We start from the raw sequence: 19,355 nt of genomic DNA on the forward strand, positions 1-19,355 counted from the left end.
ATGGCTCCGGAGAGAAGTAAGGTTGCTGATAATATTGATAGGGAAATGGTAATAAAAGGAAGAAGTGAGTGAGTGCCTGCGTGTGCATGTCTGTGTGTAAGCCATATATCATGAAAAGCTAAACTCAACTCAGCTTTATTTATAGAACACTTTAAAAACAACCACTGCTCCACACAAAGTGCTGTATATGGTGTAAAAATTGACGGCAAAGTACTGCAAGTGAAAGTCCGGTCTTGGAAACATTTATAGCAAAAAATGTCACTTTTTCTGCTTCCACAGAAAGTCAGTATGGTCGAGACGGCAGCTGCATATGCGACACACAATAATGACTGAATACCCACAAAAAGCAAGAGAGAGAAGACACAGCTGTGTTGATGATATTATTCTGGCTAGTAGGATGCACTCTTCTGTTTTTGAACATTAAAACAAAGATGTGTGAAAGATAAACATTTGAGTTATAGTCTATTTTTAGAAAACTATTTATTGTAGTAAACCTTAAGCTATAAGACATGGAGCTGAGAGTGGGATCTCCCTGCACTTTTTGTTAGACTTTTAAAACAAAGTGGTCTATTTTCTAAGATCTAAAAAAGCTTTAACGTTTTGTGAATCACTAGGTTTTTTTTTATTAAATGTGCTTAAAGACATTTAAACCAAGTCAAGTGTCAGAGTTTTTATTTTTCAAAATTTTGGCACCATTTTACCCCTTTTTTCAACAAATGAATATCAGCTTCAAATATCTGTTATCGGCCCCCTTGTCTATTAATAATCGGTATCGGCCCTGAACAAAGCAGATTGTTCTATCACTAATTTTAAGTGCACCTCATGATCCGAAAAATACGGTTCTTTATGTCAGAATAAACAATGAGCATTTGTGATATGTGATATGATTGTGATATATGTGTGGATGTGGATTTTTGCCTTGACTTTTTTTTCCTCTTCAATGACTCAAAATGTTACAATATGGAAAAGAGAGAAATAGAAAAAAAATACTTCTATGGAACAAACAAGACTTGCGAATATGCAACCATGGCAGGGGAAAAATAAAACATGCGATTATAACGGCGCAAATGACAAGGCGAAATCAATATATCAGCGACTAGCTCCCTTCTTTCCAGCACTTATTAGCCTAACTATTGCTGATGATGAGCAGGTGAGCGCTGGAGACTCTGCCCAACCGCCTGGCCAGGTGACTCCCCCCAAAAAAAAAAAAAAAAAAAAAAAAGATCTTCGCTCACACAGGATCATGGCAGTGAGTTTCCTAAACCTGTCCGACTACTAACATGTGCTCATTTCTATCCCTCACTGGCGATGATCAAGTCAAAATTCACTGCCTAATCTTTGTTTTCTCCTGAAAAGCTGTGCTGATCTGAAATCAAAAGCCATGTAACATAGCCATCTACAGGGATCTGTTAGTCATTACAGTGATTTACCAACTTGAATTTCACAGTCCAGCTGGGCGAGACCCTCCTCATACCCACTTGTTGAAAAAACATAATTCCCAAATATCTGTCAATCGCAGTAATCCGGTGGGATTGCAGTTGATGAATATAAATGTCGATTGCAGTGAGGCGGCACGGTGGCCGATTGGTTAGCACGTCCGCCTCACAGTTCAGAGGTCGTGGGTTCAAATCTGGCCCCGGCCTCCCTTTGTGGAATTTGTATGTTCTCCCCGTGCCTGCGTGGGTTTTCTCTGGGTACTCGGGTTTCCTCCCACATTCCAAAAACATGCTCGGTAGGTTAATTTGACACTCTAAATTTCCCCTAGGTGTGATTGTAAGTGTGAATGTTTGTTTGTCTCAGTGTGCCCTGCGATTGGCTGGCAACCAATTCAAGGTGTCCCCCGCCTACTGCCCGAAGACTGCTGGGATAGCCTCCAGCACTCCCCGCGACCCTTGTGAGGATAAGCGGTATAGATAATGGATGGATGGATGGATGGATTGCAGTGAATGAATTAATCACAGGTGACATGCATGTTGTGGCTAGCACTCAGTTAGCAACAATTGCGCAGTGCTTAGGGTTGCCAACCGTCCCTTGAAAAACAATCGTCCCGTATTTAGAAATGTAAATACGCGTCCCAAATTGAGTTGTAAAGGGTCGCACTTTGTCTCGTAATATCGTGGGAGTCAAAAATATCAAATGTCAATGGAATTAATGAACAACATTTCCCTTTATATGACACCTTACGGTAACAGTTATCAGACTTCCCCTGCTCTGTGACCACTGATCTGACAGCACATTCATACATGAGTATGACAATCCAGAATCCGCTTATCTTATTGGTCGGCAGTACTCCTCCGGGGAAAAAAAAAAGAAAAATCAGAAACGGTAGCAAAAATACAGAGAGGATTGGAAAGCAGAAAACACATAGGTCGAAAACGTGCGAGAAAATATCTATAAAGCACATTGCACTGTCTGCAGGCGCAATTTTTCTATAGCCGATGGTGGACTCACTGACCTCAATGCAACGTGCTTTCAGTGGTGGACACAGATGGAATACAAGGCACATCAAAACTAGGAACCCTCGACAAATTTTTTGTCCACCTGGTAACGCCAGAGCTAGATATGGTATGTAAAAATGATTTTTTTAACCCTCTGATTAAGGTTAATATGGAAATATGCAATTAATATCAGCATTATAATTTTTGGGTGGAATAAATACGTACAATTGATTGACAAGTACGTTAAATAGATAGATACTACATACAAGTAATACATTGATGAATAATAGATAAAGAATACACACACAGCCTTATATTTAAGTTCACGGATCCTTGTACTACTATTGCAGGCTTATTTAAGGCGACATAAAGCAAAAAAATATTTAAAAAAATAACTAGAAAGTTGAGCGAGAATATCGGGCAGATATTTTCAGTGGTGATCATATTTTTGATTTTTTTTCAACTTCTGCATTCAGGATCAATGGAGATAATGTGCTTGGCTACAGTTGATGAGTCAATGGAAATGACTACTGTCGACTTTTGATGTTATTAATTTTTGGGTGTAATTAATAAGTACAATTGATTGACAAGTACGTTAAATAGATAGATACTATAGAAAAGTAATACATTGATGAATAATAGATAAAGAATACACACACAGCCTTATATTTAAGTTCAAACGGATATGTAAACTAACTAACCTAACTAAACTAAACTAATTCACTGCAGTTGACATTTTTAAATATCAGTTGATAAACATGGTGACAAGTTAGATAGATCATTAGCACTTGAAGCTAACACTACAGTCTATCCATACCCACTGGTCCTTCCCTCTTCTAACTACTGTTTGATAAAAAATTACAAACCCGTAACAGCTAACTAGTTAGCGGTTAAGCCCAGAGGCAAAAGTTGAATTTAACATTTTTATTCAGTGAGAATTCTTTCTTCAAATGACCTTTTGATCACAGGTGACAAACATACGGCGGCAAGCTAGATAGAGGTTAGCACCAGAAGCTAACACTGTGCAGTCTTTATCTTTGCTCATTGAACATACAAACTCAAATGCACCACAGAAACTCCACACCAGAGAGCTTTTGTCACAAAAGCTTTTGCATCTAGCCAACGGTAATGGGAACAACACCACCCACCTATTTACCTGGAACATTGTCATTCAATGAGTGACACACAGTAACCTTTAAACGGAATCCCCCTCCATCTGGGTGTCGACAGCTTGCGTCGATCGGGGGGCCTCCAAGGATTGCCAGCCGGGTCCAAAGTGTGACATTTGTTTTCCGCACTCTAGCACTGATCACAATATGTAGCGTGTGCAGGATATGCTTGGAGCTTCACTACATGTCCTACTTTCCAGAAAAAGACTATTAAGTGTTGTTAAAGCAGCCATTTTAAGTGTTTGAGTGTGTCGTTGCTCGTTGTGTGGATTTTAGATAATGCAACTAATTGGTTGCGCTAATGCTCCTTGAGTGCAGATTATTGTCGGATTTAAACCAGAAAATTTCGAGACTTTACAGAGGCCATGTAAATAATTGATGAGGAAATGCATGAGTTTTGGGGTATGTATATGAATTATCAGTTGCTATGGCAACCCATCCTCCTCCTTGTACTACTACTGCAGGCTTCTGCAAGATGACATAAAGCAAAAATGTATTTACAAATAATAACTAGAAAGTTGAGCGAGAAAGGAGGGCAGATGTTTTCAGTGGTTACCATATTTTTGATTTTTTTTGTCAACTTTTGCATTCAGGGTCAATGGAGATAATGTGCTTGGCTACAGTTGATGAGTCAATGGAAATTACTACTGTCGACTTTTGATGTGTGCATCGGCACCTTTCATTATTATCCCTATTTATTTGAAAGGGGCAACTCATGGCTGGATCGCTATGGTCGCCAAAGTTAAAAGATCAGTACGGGGTGTTCTTTGGCATAATTTTTCACCTTCAGGTCAATTCTGAGGCCTGACAATGAAGAAGTGAGTCGACAGAAGTCACAATCACGACTCAATGCTTATTTGGTAACTGATTATGTGAACAGTGTTGTGCGGCAACATGCCACAGTTTTGCTACTCCAGCTGTAAAGTATTGCCTGTGCAGCGCTGTGCTTCTTTTTCAGTATTTTTGAGTAGCACATTAACAGTTCTCATACTTTCATTCTGCACTCCATTGCAACTAGAAGTGGCACCTGAAACAGAAGCACACGGTGAGAGAAGTGAATGATAATTCATTTGAGTGTTCAAAAAAACCTGAAAAGAAGCACATAATGTAATTAGAGGTGGTTCAGACGCATAAAAAGTGAAACTGTAGGTTTCATAAAAACCTAAGGAAGATAGAGCCGGGGTGCCCACAGTTTTTGGTGTACCTTGCATAACTGTATGAACCCATATTGCACAACACAACTCATGTTCATTTTTGATCCTTACTTTACTCTGATGACTTGCACTGATTGGAATCAGCCAGGGATGGAGTCCGGACAGGCGCTGCTGATAGCAAGCCGTTTACACACTTCCCAATGAATGTCATTCATGTTGCAACGGTACTTGGACTTCGTGTTTTTTATGAATGGCCCGAAAATGCCACTCCGCATTTCCCTCCTTCGACCGGCCAGCAAACGCCCCAAGCGGACTTATCGTGTTGCACCGGTCACCGGTGGCCTCAGTCCTCACCATCCCCACCGCCATACCAACTGGCAGCCGCGAGACACCAGAGGCCCCCCGGCCTTGCGCTCGTGGTCTCGGGTGGATGCCTCCTCCACCCCGTGTTCCTTTTGCCAGCACCGGAGAAAATTTGAGCGTGCGCCCGAGCACACCATCCGCTTCCCTGCGGCTGCACCCCCACTGAGCCCACTGTAAAAAAAAAATAAAAATAAATAAAAATCCTCCTCTCAATGTGCATGGGGACACTTTGCTTACTTGGTCCCCTAATCATTTTTTATACTTTCTTATTAAGTGTAGAGTAGACGGAACAAAATGGAAACTGCTAGTTAGCTAATTTTTGCCAGATGTAAGCACATGAGGCATCCGTAGGACTGCCCTGTACATCAATCAAGTGACAAATATCCAAACGGACGATAGGCGGGAGTCTAACTTTTTTTTACTTTTTTGTTTTTTTTAACTCAATCATTGCTATTGATAGGCAGCTACAATATATATATATAAATCATACAATTGTTAGTACTGGCAGTGATTGAGTTAATGCAATGAGAGCTACCGACACTCATTTTGCGATCGTCATCTAGCTCAAGATTGACATAATGGGCATCCGTGATGTAGAGCAGGGCTCCCTAACCACCGGGCCGCGGACCGGTACCGAAGGCCACTTTGGACCGGGCCACGGCGGGCAGCACAGATAAAAGAAAGAAAAAAAAAAGTACAGTACTTCCAGTTTATTTATTATCCGAGTCTGAAAAACTTTTTATTTTGAAAAGTGATCGGATTCTCTCTGTTACGTCGATCTATGACTGACTCTTGACGCATGTATAGTTGTCTCCGTCGCGTAACGCTAATATTAAATGCACAAGCTAGCAAATGAGTAAACTAAACAGATGTATTTGGAAAGTTTCAATCTCTTACTTAAATCTAATTGTTGTGTGTTAATTGGTGAACGAAATGCATTAACTTTGTGCACTTTGTAGGTTGTCACGTTTTGAAGTTGAGTGAAGTTGACGTGCATTAGTTTGGGGACGCTGCCACATCAAATATGGCGGATATGCTTACGACCAGAGAAGTACTCTGTATGGACTCTATAGTGCACTATGCTAGCAACATGCCGGTGACACCGGTTTCCTATGTCTTGATAAATAGAAGCTACTTTGGAAGTGCATATTAGTTCACCTCGTTTTAAATAAATAGAGGTTGGGGTGAACTTTTGCATAGGCGGACAGAAACACCACAATCAAAACGAACGTTTTGAATAGTTTTCACAAACCATCCCACCCCTGGTTACGTTACTTAGCTCTACCTAAATGTTCAAAATCAAAGTTTTTACTGGTCCCAAATCAGTGTTCGTATGACTAGCTAAACTAAGGTTGGATTACCTCTCTGTGGGTTTTGTAGTAATGACGAATGACGTTAGACTTTGTCGTTTTTGTGTCTTAATCCCGTGAGGTGCAAACCATGTGTTTCTCCATCCTACTTTTGTCAATGTCATGGACAAAATAATCCATTCATTCAAATTAGTCATCCTCGGAGTTGCTCCGACGCTGTTGGTTTTTACGTTGCCACATCACACTAAGAGACGCTTACCGGGTTGCCGGGTTAGTGAGAATGAACAAAACAACACTGACTCTTTTAGTTTTCTTTCTTGCTTTCCTTCCTAACAAGGCAAACTGTTCAAACGCAAATTTAAAACTATAAATATGATGACTTGTCAAGTCATGAGGTCCAAGTCAAGTCAAGTCACTTAGATCCCAAGTCAAGTCATTCCTGAGTTTTTGGCAAGCAAGTCGTAAGTCCTGAAAATAGAAACTCGAGTCTGACTCAAGTCAAGTCATTTGACTTGAGCCCCACATCTCTGGCACAGTGAATGAAGTTCCATATCTCTGTCACTCTGTGCTTCTTTTTGGGCTTTTTGTGTAGCACTGCTGCCACGCTTTTCACTTCACTGAGTGAAGTGAAGGCCTTGAAAAAGAAACACAAAGTGCAACTGGAGGTGGCACAAGAATCTTAAAAACATACAGTATATCACAGAATGAGAGAAGTGATGTTTTTTGGGTGATAAAGATAAAGATTAATGTACAGTACAATAGAGTGTAGACTGCAGGGTCAGCGGGTCCAGTTTCCGAGCCATTGGGGGTATTAATCTACAAGCGATGGTAAGAGTAGCAAGAAGGCTTAATTCATTTACCTAAGGGCTTTTCACTTGGGGTTTAAAAGTTAATAGGACGATGGCTGCGTAATGCCTTTGATTAAAGCCTCTTAATTAGCGCAGGTATTATGGGCTATTAGCACATGCCTGGTCGTGAAAGGTCAAAGGGGCAAGGCGGGAGTCCATTGTGTTTATAATGTATTGTTTTTTTTTTTTTTGTTTTGTTTTTTTGGTGGGGGGGCGTTTACGCCACCTAACGCTGTGGATTATGTTGGCTATTAAAGTCTGGACAATATTTTTGTGGGGAACTATCGATATTTATGATGATCTTTAAACATGCTGCTGCTTAATGGCAAAGTGCATTCATTATTAATGAATATTAAAAGTGTCCATTTCATGCTGTTATGAATCCAACGCAGTGTTAAAACCACAATAAAAAAAGTATCACTTTATGTAGACTTTGAAAGTGCACACCTTCAACTGTAAGGAACTTGGTTTAGCCTATGACATCATTCTACAACCTTTTTTATCCAGCTTTGATTACATTGATAATGGTTCCTAAGTGAATGATACGACACATTGCGATATGTTTTTAGTACATTTGGCATATTGATACATTAGCCACAATATGGATGTTGATACTGTACCCTAAAAGTTAATGATATGTCACATAATCGCTATATACAACCCCTAGCAAAAAAAAAATATGGAATCACCAGTCAGTTGTTTAATTTTGTAGAACAAAAGCTGAACACAGTCATGACACTAAAGTCATTTCAAATGACAACTTTCTGACTTTAAGAAACACTCAAAGAAATCAAGAAAAAATGTGGTAGTCAGAAAGTTACTATTTTAGACAAAGAAGAGGGGAAACATTATGGAATAATTCAATTCTCAGGAAAAAAACAACAACAACCAACAACAAAAGAACATGTCAACACACCACTGGTACTTTTGTTCATCAACACTGGCTTGCAGTCTCAGAAGTATCACCTGTTTTCTGAAGCTGAGCCATGATTGGTCGATACCTGAGCACCTGTGATGTCATTTTCAGTCGACAGCTAGTGGCAAAATGGCCGCCCTCTGAAATGGACAAAAATGGGTGGATTTTACTTCTTAATAACTTATATTCCACAAACACAATATCAATCAGAATGATGTTTTTAGACTAGTGGGGATGCATAGAACATATTCTTGGAAAGAAAATCGGGGGGTTGACTTCCACTTTCACAAGTGTGAAACGGTACGATACTTTTCATCATGGCTGCAACTTTCTCTTATTGAGTGACCATTTTCTTTACCTTCCATCAAAGATTTTCAATTGGACTATGATCTGGACTATTTGCAGGCCATGACATTGACCTTATGTGGCTTTCTTCAAGGAATGCTTTCACAGTTTCTGCTCCATGGCTAGATGCCTTATCATCTTCAAAAAGGATTTCATCATCCCCAAACCTCCTTTCAGTTGAAACGTGTCCACAATGTCAATGTAAACCTTTGTATTTATTGATGCTGTAATGACAGCCATCTCACCTGTGCCTTAACCTACCTAACATGTGGCCCCATATCATCAATGACTCTGGAAATTTGCATGTTTTCTTCAGGCAGTCATTTTCATAAATCTCATTGGAACGACCCCAAACAAAAATTCCAGCATCATCACCTTGCCTAATGCAGATTCGCCATTCATCACTGAATATCACTTTCAAACAGTCATCCATAGTCCATGATTGCTTTTCCTTTGCAAACTTGTGTTTGTTTATCTTTAGTTGTTAATGATGGCTTTCTTTTAGCTTTTTTGAATGTAAGTCCCATTTCCTTTAGTTGCTTTCTTACAGTTTGGTCACATACGTTGATTCCAGAGCCTTTTCTAAAAATGTGAAAGAAAGTGTAATCCTGTCCAAAATGGTTCCTATTCTTTATACTCCCTGAGCCACACCCATGCAGAAATGCAGCTCTGCCTAGGCCATGAGATGATGTGTGACACTACGGTCTTAACTGGTTCCAATTAGATATGTGTACCAAGGGTGTCACAGATAAGAAGATGCAGAGCCAGGAAAAAAAGGTCACAACAACACAACGGCCTAGCTCAAGTAACCTATCTAATTATTTGTGCCAAAGAGGCCTACTCTAACAAGACACAGGTGACTGTGAACAAACAACATCTTTTGCAACATGATGATTTACCTTCTTTAAGCTTGATCATTCTTTCCTTTGTTTCAGTTGACGTCTCAAATGTTGTCGCCATGATTCATGTCAGTCCACTTGATGCAACAGCTTTCCAAAGGGTGATCACTCCTGTTTAGTTGCCAACTAACAAACAGATCTATTCTGATGCAGGTGTTTGTTTTGGGAATTGAAATTTACAGGGTGATTTTTGTCCCCCTCTGCTTTGTTTGAAAATTGAACTCTTACTGACTACCTCATTATTCTTAAAGCCAGAAAGTTACCATTTGAAGTGATTTTTGATTAGTGACATGTCTGTGGCGGCACGGTGGTCGACTGGTTAGCACGTCCGCCTCACAGTTCAGAGGTCGTGGGTTCGATCCCGGCTCCGGCCTCCCTGTGTGGAGTTTGCATGTTCTCCCCGTGCCTGCGTGGGTTTTCTCCGGGCACTCCGGTTTCCTCCCACATTCCAAAAACATGCATGGTAAGTTGATTGGATACTCTAAATTGCCCCTAGGTGTGATTGTGAGTGCGGATGTTTGTCTCTGTGTGCCCTGCGATTGGCTGGCAACCAGTTCAGGGTGTCCCCCGCCTACTGCCCAAAGACAGCTGGGATAGGCTCCAGCACGCCCCGCGACCCTTGTGAGGAGAAGCGGTACAGATAATGGATGGATGGATGGACATGTCTGTGATCTGCTTTTTTTTTCTACAAATGTAAGCAACTGAATGGACATCATCTGAGGGTTGTATTACTGGTGGTATTGATACATTACCCAGGAAGATATTGTGTCACTGTATTGATAAATAACACTGGTGCTCGTGATCATATTGATATGTTGTGGTATCTAATGTTCCTGTATCGGTATTTTACCCTGAGAAATCGTGATATGTCGTGATATTGATCTCTAATGCTGGTGCGTCGATATTTTACCATGAGAAATGATTATCCATTGCGGTATTGAGATTTAATGCTCGTGTATCAGTGTTGTACATAGGGATATAACTATATGATGGTGTATGATGTAGATATCTCAGGTGTATCAATATCATCCTGGAAGTTAATAATATGATAATGCCATCAACAATATGCGGCACAATGTTAGTATTGATACTGTAGCCGTAGTGTACCAATATCTAATGCTAGTGTATCAATTATTTCCATTGATAGATTGCAGTGTGATTTCAATTGTTAACTAAAGCTAGTGTATTGATACTCTACCTTGAAAGATGCTAAACTTTAAAATGCAAAATATTGATATCTGATGCTCATGTATCAATGAGGGCCCTGAGAGATAATACATTACATTATATCACGCTGATGTATCAATGTTGTTGTTGTTGTTTGACTTCCGGCTTAGTCCCTTTTTAGTCAGAAGTCGCCATATCCAGCCACTCCCATTTTATGTTTGGTACAGTTTTTACACCGGATGCCCTTCCTGAAACAACATTCCCACTACAGTCAGTGGGAAAACATTGATGTATTAATACCTGACTTTTATGATATCGATGATTTATGTCATTGGTATTGATATTATGCTGGTGGTATTGATGCTGTACCCCAGGAGATACTAATTGCAATGTTAACATCTAATGCTGTTGGATCGATTCTATACTCTTGCAATATGGATATTTATGATGGTGGTATTGAACTGTCCCTTGAGAGATTACAATATGTTACTTTCTGATATCTATAATTCATGTTTTTCGTATCAGTATTGCACTGCAGATTATTATACGATGCATATTGTAATATGCAGATAGTGTTTCAATATATTTTAATCTCTAATGCTGCTTTTACCTTGGCAAATGGTATGTCAAGATACTGATATGTAATGCTGTTTGGGTTGATGCTAAATAATAACTATGCAACGTGTCGATCCGTCATATGTGTTTCCCTGAAATATAAATGATACCAATTGTCACAATATTGATATCTAATGCTGATGTATAGGTACTGTACCCAGGCCAAAAGGCTTTACACTGGCTCCCAGTCAGCTGGAGAATATACTTGATAGTTTTGCTACTGGGCTATAAATCACTGAATAGTTTAGGTCCTGAATACTATATAGTAGATTGTATAATATATTCAAGAAATTCTAATTGATTTGGGTCAGTTGTTGGAATCCAGAGTTCAAAGCAAACATGGTGAAGCAGCAATTAGTTGCTATGCTGCACACAAAGGGAATAAGGTGCCAACAGAAGTCAGCCCGAGTGTAAATGCTTTTAAGTTCACATTAAAAATCATTGCTTTTGTCCCATTACCATGATTGAGTTCTTTTTAAAGTAAATGTTTCCAAAATCGTGTTCTTGCCCTTATTAATTTTAGTAAACTACTTTTTCTTTGCTTTTTAATCATGTTAATATCGAACACTTTTCTTTGCAAATGCGTTTAAATGTTGTACTTTTAATTGGGCACATTAAGCTACCTTGTATATGAAGTGTATTATACTGTACAAACAAAGCTGCCTGGCCTTGTGATACAGACATCTAAAGCTTACATATCTATTGTGTGCCCTGGGAGATTAACATACTTATTCATATCTATGATGGTGGTATCAGTAGTGCACTCCGAGAGATAATAAGGTCGCTAACCTAATAGCATAATTGCCCAAGTCATTTTTAACTGACAGTTGGTTTGCACATCAGTAAGGAATAGCGATGTGCTTGCTATTTTTGTTTTTTTTTGTTTCTCAAAATGTTCATGTATGATTCAGGCAACTAGGCTATTCAGCTCCCGAAATGGTGTTTCGAAATATTGATATCAATATGTCCATCTCCTTGTCCGACAGGCATTTCCTGTTTAAGACGGCCACGGGAAGCACCCCTTTCTTTGGCGCGGCGGCCCCCGGCTACACCATGGCGACGGGCACGTTGTACTCCACGCCGGCGCGCCCGCTGCCCCGCGGCAGCCTGTCCCGCGGCGCCTTCAAGTTCAAGAAGTCGCCCAAGCACTGCTCCTGGAAGTGCACCGCTCTGATCGCGGTTGCCGTGGCCGTGCTGCTGTCAGTCATCCTCTGCTACTGCATAGGTCAGTGCCAACACACACTACAAATGGACCGATTCATGTAAGGGTTCAATTAGAACTGGTATTTAAACAATCCTCTTCAGCATGCTGTTCACTTAGCCGTTACTTGCCCGCTAATGGACCTGAACAGCAAGCTAGCATTAATTACACAACAAACAGGTGAAAAAAATAACGCAGAAACAAAGAAAATACAACGGCACTGTCACGGTTAGCTACAACATCATTTCCTTTGCACAACCCATGAGCAAGTACACATTAGTTCAACAAGAAAAAAGTCTGTCCCGTTGCAAAACATCACTAAAATGTACACAGATCACAGTTTGGGGTCACAACACCGAAGCAATGCTGTTATGACCACATTACACGGTCAAATACAAATGTGGCTCACCGATCTGCGCATGTGGAGCAAAGCCGGCGACGAAACTCGGTGCTCGTTAATCATCCATTTTGCAGAGCATAATTTGCACTTGCCATATAGTGTCGTCATTTGCGTCATTAAAGTATCTCCATACATACATGGCATAGGTCCGACCAAAAAGGTGTATGTCAGGCAGTATCGGTGGTGTCGTGCTTCCCGATTGTAAAATCACACTGGCTGCATCTCATGCGTGCTACTGTATGTACTGCAACCCTCCTTGCTCCTCACAAGTCATTTCTCACGCCACTGCCTCAGTCTTCAATGTGCATCGAAGAGTGAGAATCGAGGAGGCTCCGCGGTGGAGCTATAATCAGGGAACAATGATGTTTCCTTTTCCAAAGTCAGTTAGCTCCTCTCCAAAGGCGTTTAAAACAGTCCTGATACCAATTGAATCATAAAGGACTTCACAAACTAGATAATAATATTTGCTTAGTGTAGTAAATATTTTACTGAGTCTCTGTTTTGTAAGATGTATTACATCTTAATGAATAAAAAAGGCTTAATGACATGGCTTCATAGTTATGCTGCAATGAAAGTCCTGTATAATTGCAACATAATAAATGCCTTTAGCCACATCAAGAACATACACGTCCCTAAAGTAGGTTTTGAGATTCTAAACTGTGTTTACATTCCATGTATTACAGTTATTCAATTAGTGTGTTAGTCCTACTAACGCCACAGTTGTAGTATAAAACTCATTTTTCATTTGTAATTAAAAAAAAAGTTGTTTGGACTTTATTTATTGCTTGATGCAAAAAAAAAAAAAAAAATGGACACATAATTTACAAGTCACTACAAGCATGCACGGCAAGTGAGAGAGGGTAGCCCGCTTATGATTAAATGAATTGTAACATTTAAAAAATACAATACAAATAATTGGATCTTTAATTAAAAAAATAAATAAATAATAATAAATAATAAATGAACATTCACTATTATTCTACATTAAATACAAAGTATTCAAGTAAACAATTGAAAACTATTATTTTAGTAAATATTTGGATAATGTAAGGTCATTTAATTAATTCTAAATATTGTCATATTATAGTAAAATGATGAGCATGTATTATTATCACATTATTAAAATAAACACTTTTACATAAAACATGATATTAATCAAATGAGTAAATAAGTAAATTACTTCAAATTAAATATATATATATATATATATATATATATATATATATATATATATATATATATATATATATATATATATGAAATAAAAAACATTAGTGGATAGTTTTATTACTACTAGATAAACATTAGTGGATAGTTTTATTACTACTAGATAAACAAATTTATATGCACACACATAACATTACTTTGCAGCATTACGTTTTTTTGCCTCTTCTTTGAATGACCTGGCCCATCTGTCCATTTTAAGAATCAAATGTGCCCCCTTGAGCAAAACAAGTTTGCCCTCCTCTGCTCTATATAAATGCAGCCTATCTGCCATTTAATTACCATTAAAAGACTGAGGCCGCCTATGCACAGCCTGCATGTTCTTCCTCCCACAGTCGCAACATGTGCACTGTAGAAAAAAAACAACAACAAAAAAAAAACATTAGCATTATGATCTTTATTGTCTCACTCACCCACACACATTCAGCCACACGGGCAGAATCACTGCTAACGGCAATAAGAGCTCATTACGGATTGTGCTACACTCTATAAAAAATAACTTTGACTTCCTATACATTGATAATGCTGGTGAGTCAATTTTTTTACCCTTGCAATATTGGTATGACATGCTGTAAGTATCGGAAATATGTACCATTAGAGAGAAAGATGGGTAACGTTGTGATTTGAGGTGCAACAATTCATCGATTAATCGAAAACCAAACGATTAGTGATTCATTCTTTACATAACTTTTTAAATTAAAATTGTTAAAATATTGGAATCCTTCAGCTTCTCACCGAAAAATATTATCTGATTTCCGTAGTCCTCCATTGAAGCAGACTGATTTTGAGGTGAAAATAAACCATTTGCTTTTACTGTGATCAGTGTTTTTGCCTATTTTCTGATATGTTATGGACCAAACCAGTAACTGAATCATTATTAATGTATGTTTGTACATTTTTTGCCCTGCAAGTTTGAAATAATGTCCTGTTTTTCAACAAAGGAATTTAAATTAAAAAAAATGTTTTTTAAAATCCGATTCCTCGATTAATCGACAAAATAATTGAGGGATTAATCATTAATTGAAATAATTGCTGGTTATAGCCCTAGTTGTGATATAGGTATCGGATTCTGCTGTGTTGATGCTGTGCTAACAAAGCAATACAATTGATCGTGATATCTAATACCACTTTGCACCCTACAGCCAACAACACAAGTTGGGATGTTAATATTTGATGCTGCTGTATCCATAATCTACCCTAACGAATTGATACCGATACTGTATCAATTGACACTGTGCGCTGAGAAATAATGACACGATACATATTGATCCATCTTGCTGGTTCATTGATTCTGCATCTTTGCGATACTGATGTCTAATGTTGGTGATATCGATACTGTTCACTGAGAGATACCACTATGTCAATAAGATAACAATATGATACATTGCATGATATGTAATGCTGCTGTACAGTATTGATACTGTACTCTGAGCGATACTGATGTGATAACGTTGCAATCAAATTTTGGTAAACATCGTGATATCGATAGCTTACACTGTCTGCTGCCTATCGGTTTTTCTACCTGAGAGATACTGAAGGTGTCGTATTTGTTCTGCCCAATCTGTGTTGATCCTTTCTGGATGCCAGTCCTTTTATTCTGTTATTTTCAACTCCATTTCCATTTAATGTTAATTTTGATATAACCTGCATGACATTGTTTCAATTTGTAAGTAATCGCCTCCGTTCATCTCAAGTTGAGTAGATGAACCTCTCGGTCAGTTTTTACTAACGTTCACCTCCAGTTGTCCTTCCGGCACTGCCAGATGAACAAGTCGCCTGTGCTCCGTCTGATAGTTTGTCACTGTCAATGAGACACCTGCGAGGGTTCCTGCCTGTTTTTGTGGGGGGGGCGGGGAGCAGAGAGAGGCGACAAAGCTAAAGTTAGGGAACCAGCCAGTTTCCAATGTGTTTCATTCACAAACCGAAACCATGCAAAGAATGCTCATGATTTAAGACGATAATTAGCGTGTCGTAATTAGCGCATTTGAAATGAAATGGAAAATGGAAGCAGCAGACAACGACAACGCCTCCTTCCTTCCTTTTGAGTGCTAGCGAGAGAAACGCACGACTCCATTATCTCCCGGTGGCATTAGACAATCTTTAGACGTGTCATTCTGTGAAATGGAACACCGCAGACAGGCTGCCTCCAGAGAGCGCGTCTGGCGTCGCTCTTAATCTATATATGTACACTGCTTTTTTCTAAAAGGTTTTTTTTTTCTTCTTGTTGGAAATTGCACACATAATATGACTCAAATGCATCTGTCTCACTTAGCCTCTGTTCAAAACATCCTCCCGCTTTGATGGGAAGCACCTCTCGAACAACCGTAACCCATTCTTATCACAAACACAAAACCTTGCCTTGGTTGACACATGGTTAACTTCATGATTTAAAGCTTCAGAAAGACACAGGCCTTCCCTTAATTGTCACATCGTAAAATAATGATTGGCAATATTATTGCCCAGTCTAATATCAAACTAAAGGTGGGCGCCCTCCCCTGGCTAGCGCAGTAAAATTAATGATGGGTTTTACTATAGCACATTGTTATCCCTCGCTATTTAGTTACAAGCCTCCCGTTGATTGACGCATGCTAAAAATCATGACTAACTATATCATCGGCCAAACTACTTGTATGGGCTTGACCTTTGTTGGCATTTACCTTTGTAACATGAATTACTGACTCTACTCAAGCTCCTTTTTATTATTTTCACCCACTATAATTTGTATTTGTAGTCCAACAATCAGGCAAGAATAGTGGATCATTTGGCCGGTATGTTTTGCTCGCAGGCAGAGACTCTGGTCTTGAATTTGGGCTCGAGGCCTTTCCGTGTGGAGTTTTCATCTGTCCGGCGGTCCCCTTGGGCAGCAAAGTAGCAAGCCCCGAAGTACATGTGGCCACTTTATAGAATAAACTCTGGGTGACACGTGCATCCATCAAATTCTACCTGACAAAATTGCTGATTTTGATAAAGTGACCCGCAGTCACATATCAGTTAAACATGCGCGACGACCTCAGAATCTTCGATGCAGACTCCATCTTTGTCGGAAATTACATCCATAGTTTGTTTTCTTTTTAGGAACGTTAAAAAATAGTGTGTCTTCTTTTTTGGGAAAGGGTAACCATAGTTAGTCTTTTTTGGGGGGGGAAAGGCATCTGCTGTCTGCTGTCATTTTGGGGGAACAACAAATGGAATAGTAATAGCTTGAACAGTCACAATTTATTATACTGTAAAAACACAAATAGCAGCTGTTTTTGACATCCGCTAGCCAAAGGCTGAGCTGCACTGCATTTGTTTACGGTGTTACACTTCCTTTCCCCTACCTAATAAATCATGATGGATCACTTGGCACCCCTCTGCATCATTGCAATACATAAATACATACATACAAATCTGAAAACCATTGCACACACAGTTACAATAAACAGTTATGTCCAAAAAATATTGTAGACCGCCCTTGTTTCTTTAGTTTCTTTTTCATTTGGAATGTCCGGCACGACTAAAGGTACGTTTGCTTGGAGAAACACAACACAAACGAAAATAGCTCAGAAGAGATGAGATTTAAGAGCTGATATCTTGCTATTCTCCATGTTTGTCTTGATAATAACCCAAAACATGTCCGGTCCTCTGCCAATAGCTATGACTTTGTAGTGCTAAAAACGGTGCTTTTTGCCACATAATACAACTTTAGTAGTACCTGGCTTTAAAATGAACAACAAATTGAAGAAAATAAGGTGGTAGAACATTTTCAATGACTGTTTGCCAAATATGGCTTGGCTAAATCCTTCAGACTTTGTCTTTCAGCTCCTATATTTTGCTGAGCGTCAAAGCTGACTTGTCACAAACCTTTTACAGTCTTGACCATGACAATAAAGCATCTTCCCCTCCAAGGGTTTGAGCCAATGCAGTGTGTGACTCTTCGTTCAGCTTAGGGGAATCGGGGGGGCCTTGTGAGCAGGTGAAATATGGCCCAGTGAGGGGGCTGACTATCTCCCAGCCGCTTCATCGGTGAGGCCAGAGCAGGTGCTTCCTGTCTGGGGAAGAGGTAAACGTGCCACATCTGGATCTGCGCTAACGGCGCCTTTATTGGCGTAACACTTGCTGCTCTTTATGAGCTAATATCATTCAATTCATATGCGTATTTGTGTTTTGTTTGGCTTTAACTCGCACTGGGGAACGACTTGATCCACTGCGGAGTCGATTGACCCTAATGATGCGTTTCCACCAAACAGTACACTGATTTCAATTGTTACATTTCAAGAAGGTACCGAAGTAATTAAGACAGCAATTTTCCCCACTAACAGGGGCTGCGAGTGCCGCGAGGGGTTGGGTTCGCATTGCGGACAGTAAGGAAAGAAAAGTTCTTTTGTTCGGTGTAAACAAAAACAGATGACATTTCAAATGAAACACACAAAAATGGCTAGCAGCAAATTCTCCAAATGCTCTAAATGGACTCATGTTAATGGAATCAAATGATCAAAACATTATTATTATTATTATTTTTATTATTATTATTATTATTACATAACTGATTTTTTTTTTTAAGGTAAGTACAACGTATATCGTTTTGCTTTTGGTAACAAGCAACATGGCGAGTTTGTCTTCAATTGAGGAAAGGGGAACTGTGGTTGGTCTTCTGTTTAGGAAAGTATAACTCAATAATTTGTCTTTTTTGAGGGGGGGATACAACATCATTCATTTGGCATATTTTGTGAAAGAAATGTGAACCAGTAATAGTTTCAAATTAGATTGACCCACTTCTAAATAAAACAATTTTAAAAAGGCCCTAGCCATGATGTCCAGTAGAGGCTGTTCAAGTTCAATGTTTTCTTTTGAGCAAAGTGCAATGCCAATAGTTAGTCTTCATTTTAGAAAACAAAGAACACAGCAAAATGTTACTAACCCTTTCAAATAAGTTAACAAGTCTGACATAGTTCCAAAAGCAGATTGCAAGCAATGCAGGTGTCTAGCCAGATATAGCATCTTATATCTCTTCTTTTTTAGGAAAGTACAACATCAATAGCATGTCTTTTTCAAAAATAAATGATGCAGACAAATCCAACAGTAACAATTTGATCACTCTAAATTGGTTGTAAATATGAAAACAAACAACAGTGTTTGTTGTTGATCTGAAGGCTCTCCAGCCAGAGGCTGAGCTGCACTGTGTTTGTTTACACATATGGCCAGAGAGCAAGGTAATGACACTTCCTGTCCCGTAACATGCTTCCATCCCTATCCTAATGTCCATAATTGTCAGCGTTAAGTCCCGGCTCCACAGAGTTACTTTTGGCACAAGCCGGCTCCAGATG

The 19,355-nt window shown here is 39.3% G+C and overlaps 1 protein-coding gene across 4 annotated transcripts in view; it reads left to right on the top strand.

Annotated features, from left to right (window-relative positions):
- Positions 1-19,355, top strand: part of LOC147151930 (teneurin-3) — a 291,176-nt gene that overhangs the window by 135,024 nt on the left and 136,797 nt on the right. For all 4 annotated transcript variants that reach the window (XM_086022097.1, XM_086022105.1, XM_086022112.1 and 1 more), the window contains exon 5: positions 12,211-12,449. In XM_086022097.1, the coding sequence (XP_085878223.1) occupies positions 12,211-12,449 (239 nt within the window). The remainder of the gene's footprint in view (positions 1-12,210; positions 12,450-19,355) is intronic.

Source organism: Filicampus tigris, chromosome 2 (assembly GCF_054856515.1).
Source record: "Filicampus tigris isolate MCC_2025a chromosome 2, RoL_Ftig_1.0, whole genome shotgun sequence".
NCBI lineage: Eukaryota > Metazoa > Chordata > Actinopteri > Syngnathiformes > Syngnathidae > Filicampus > Filicampus tigris.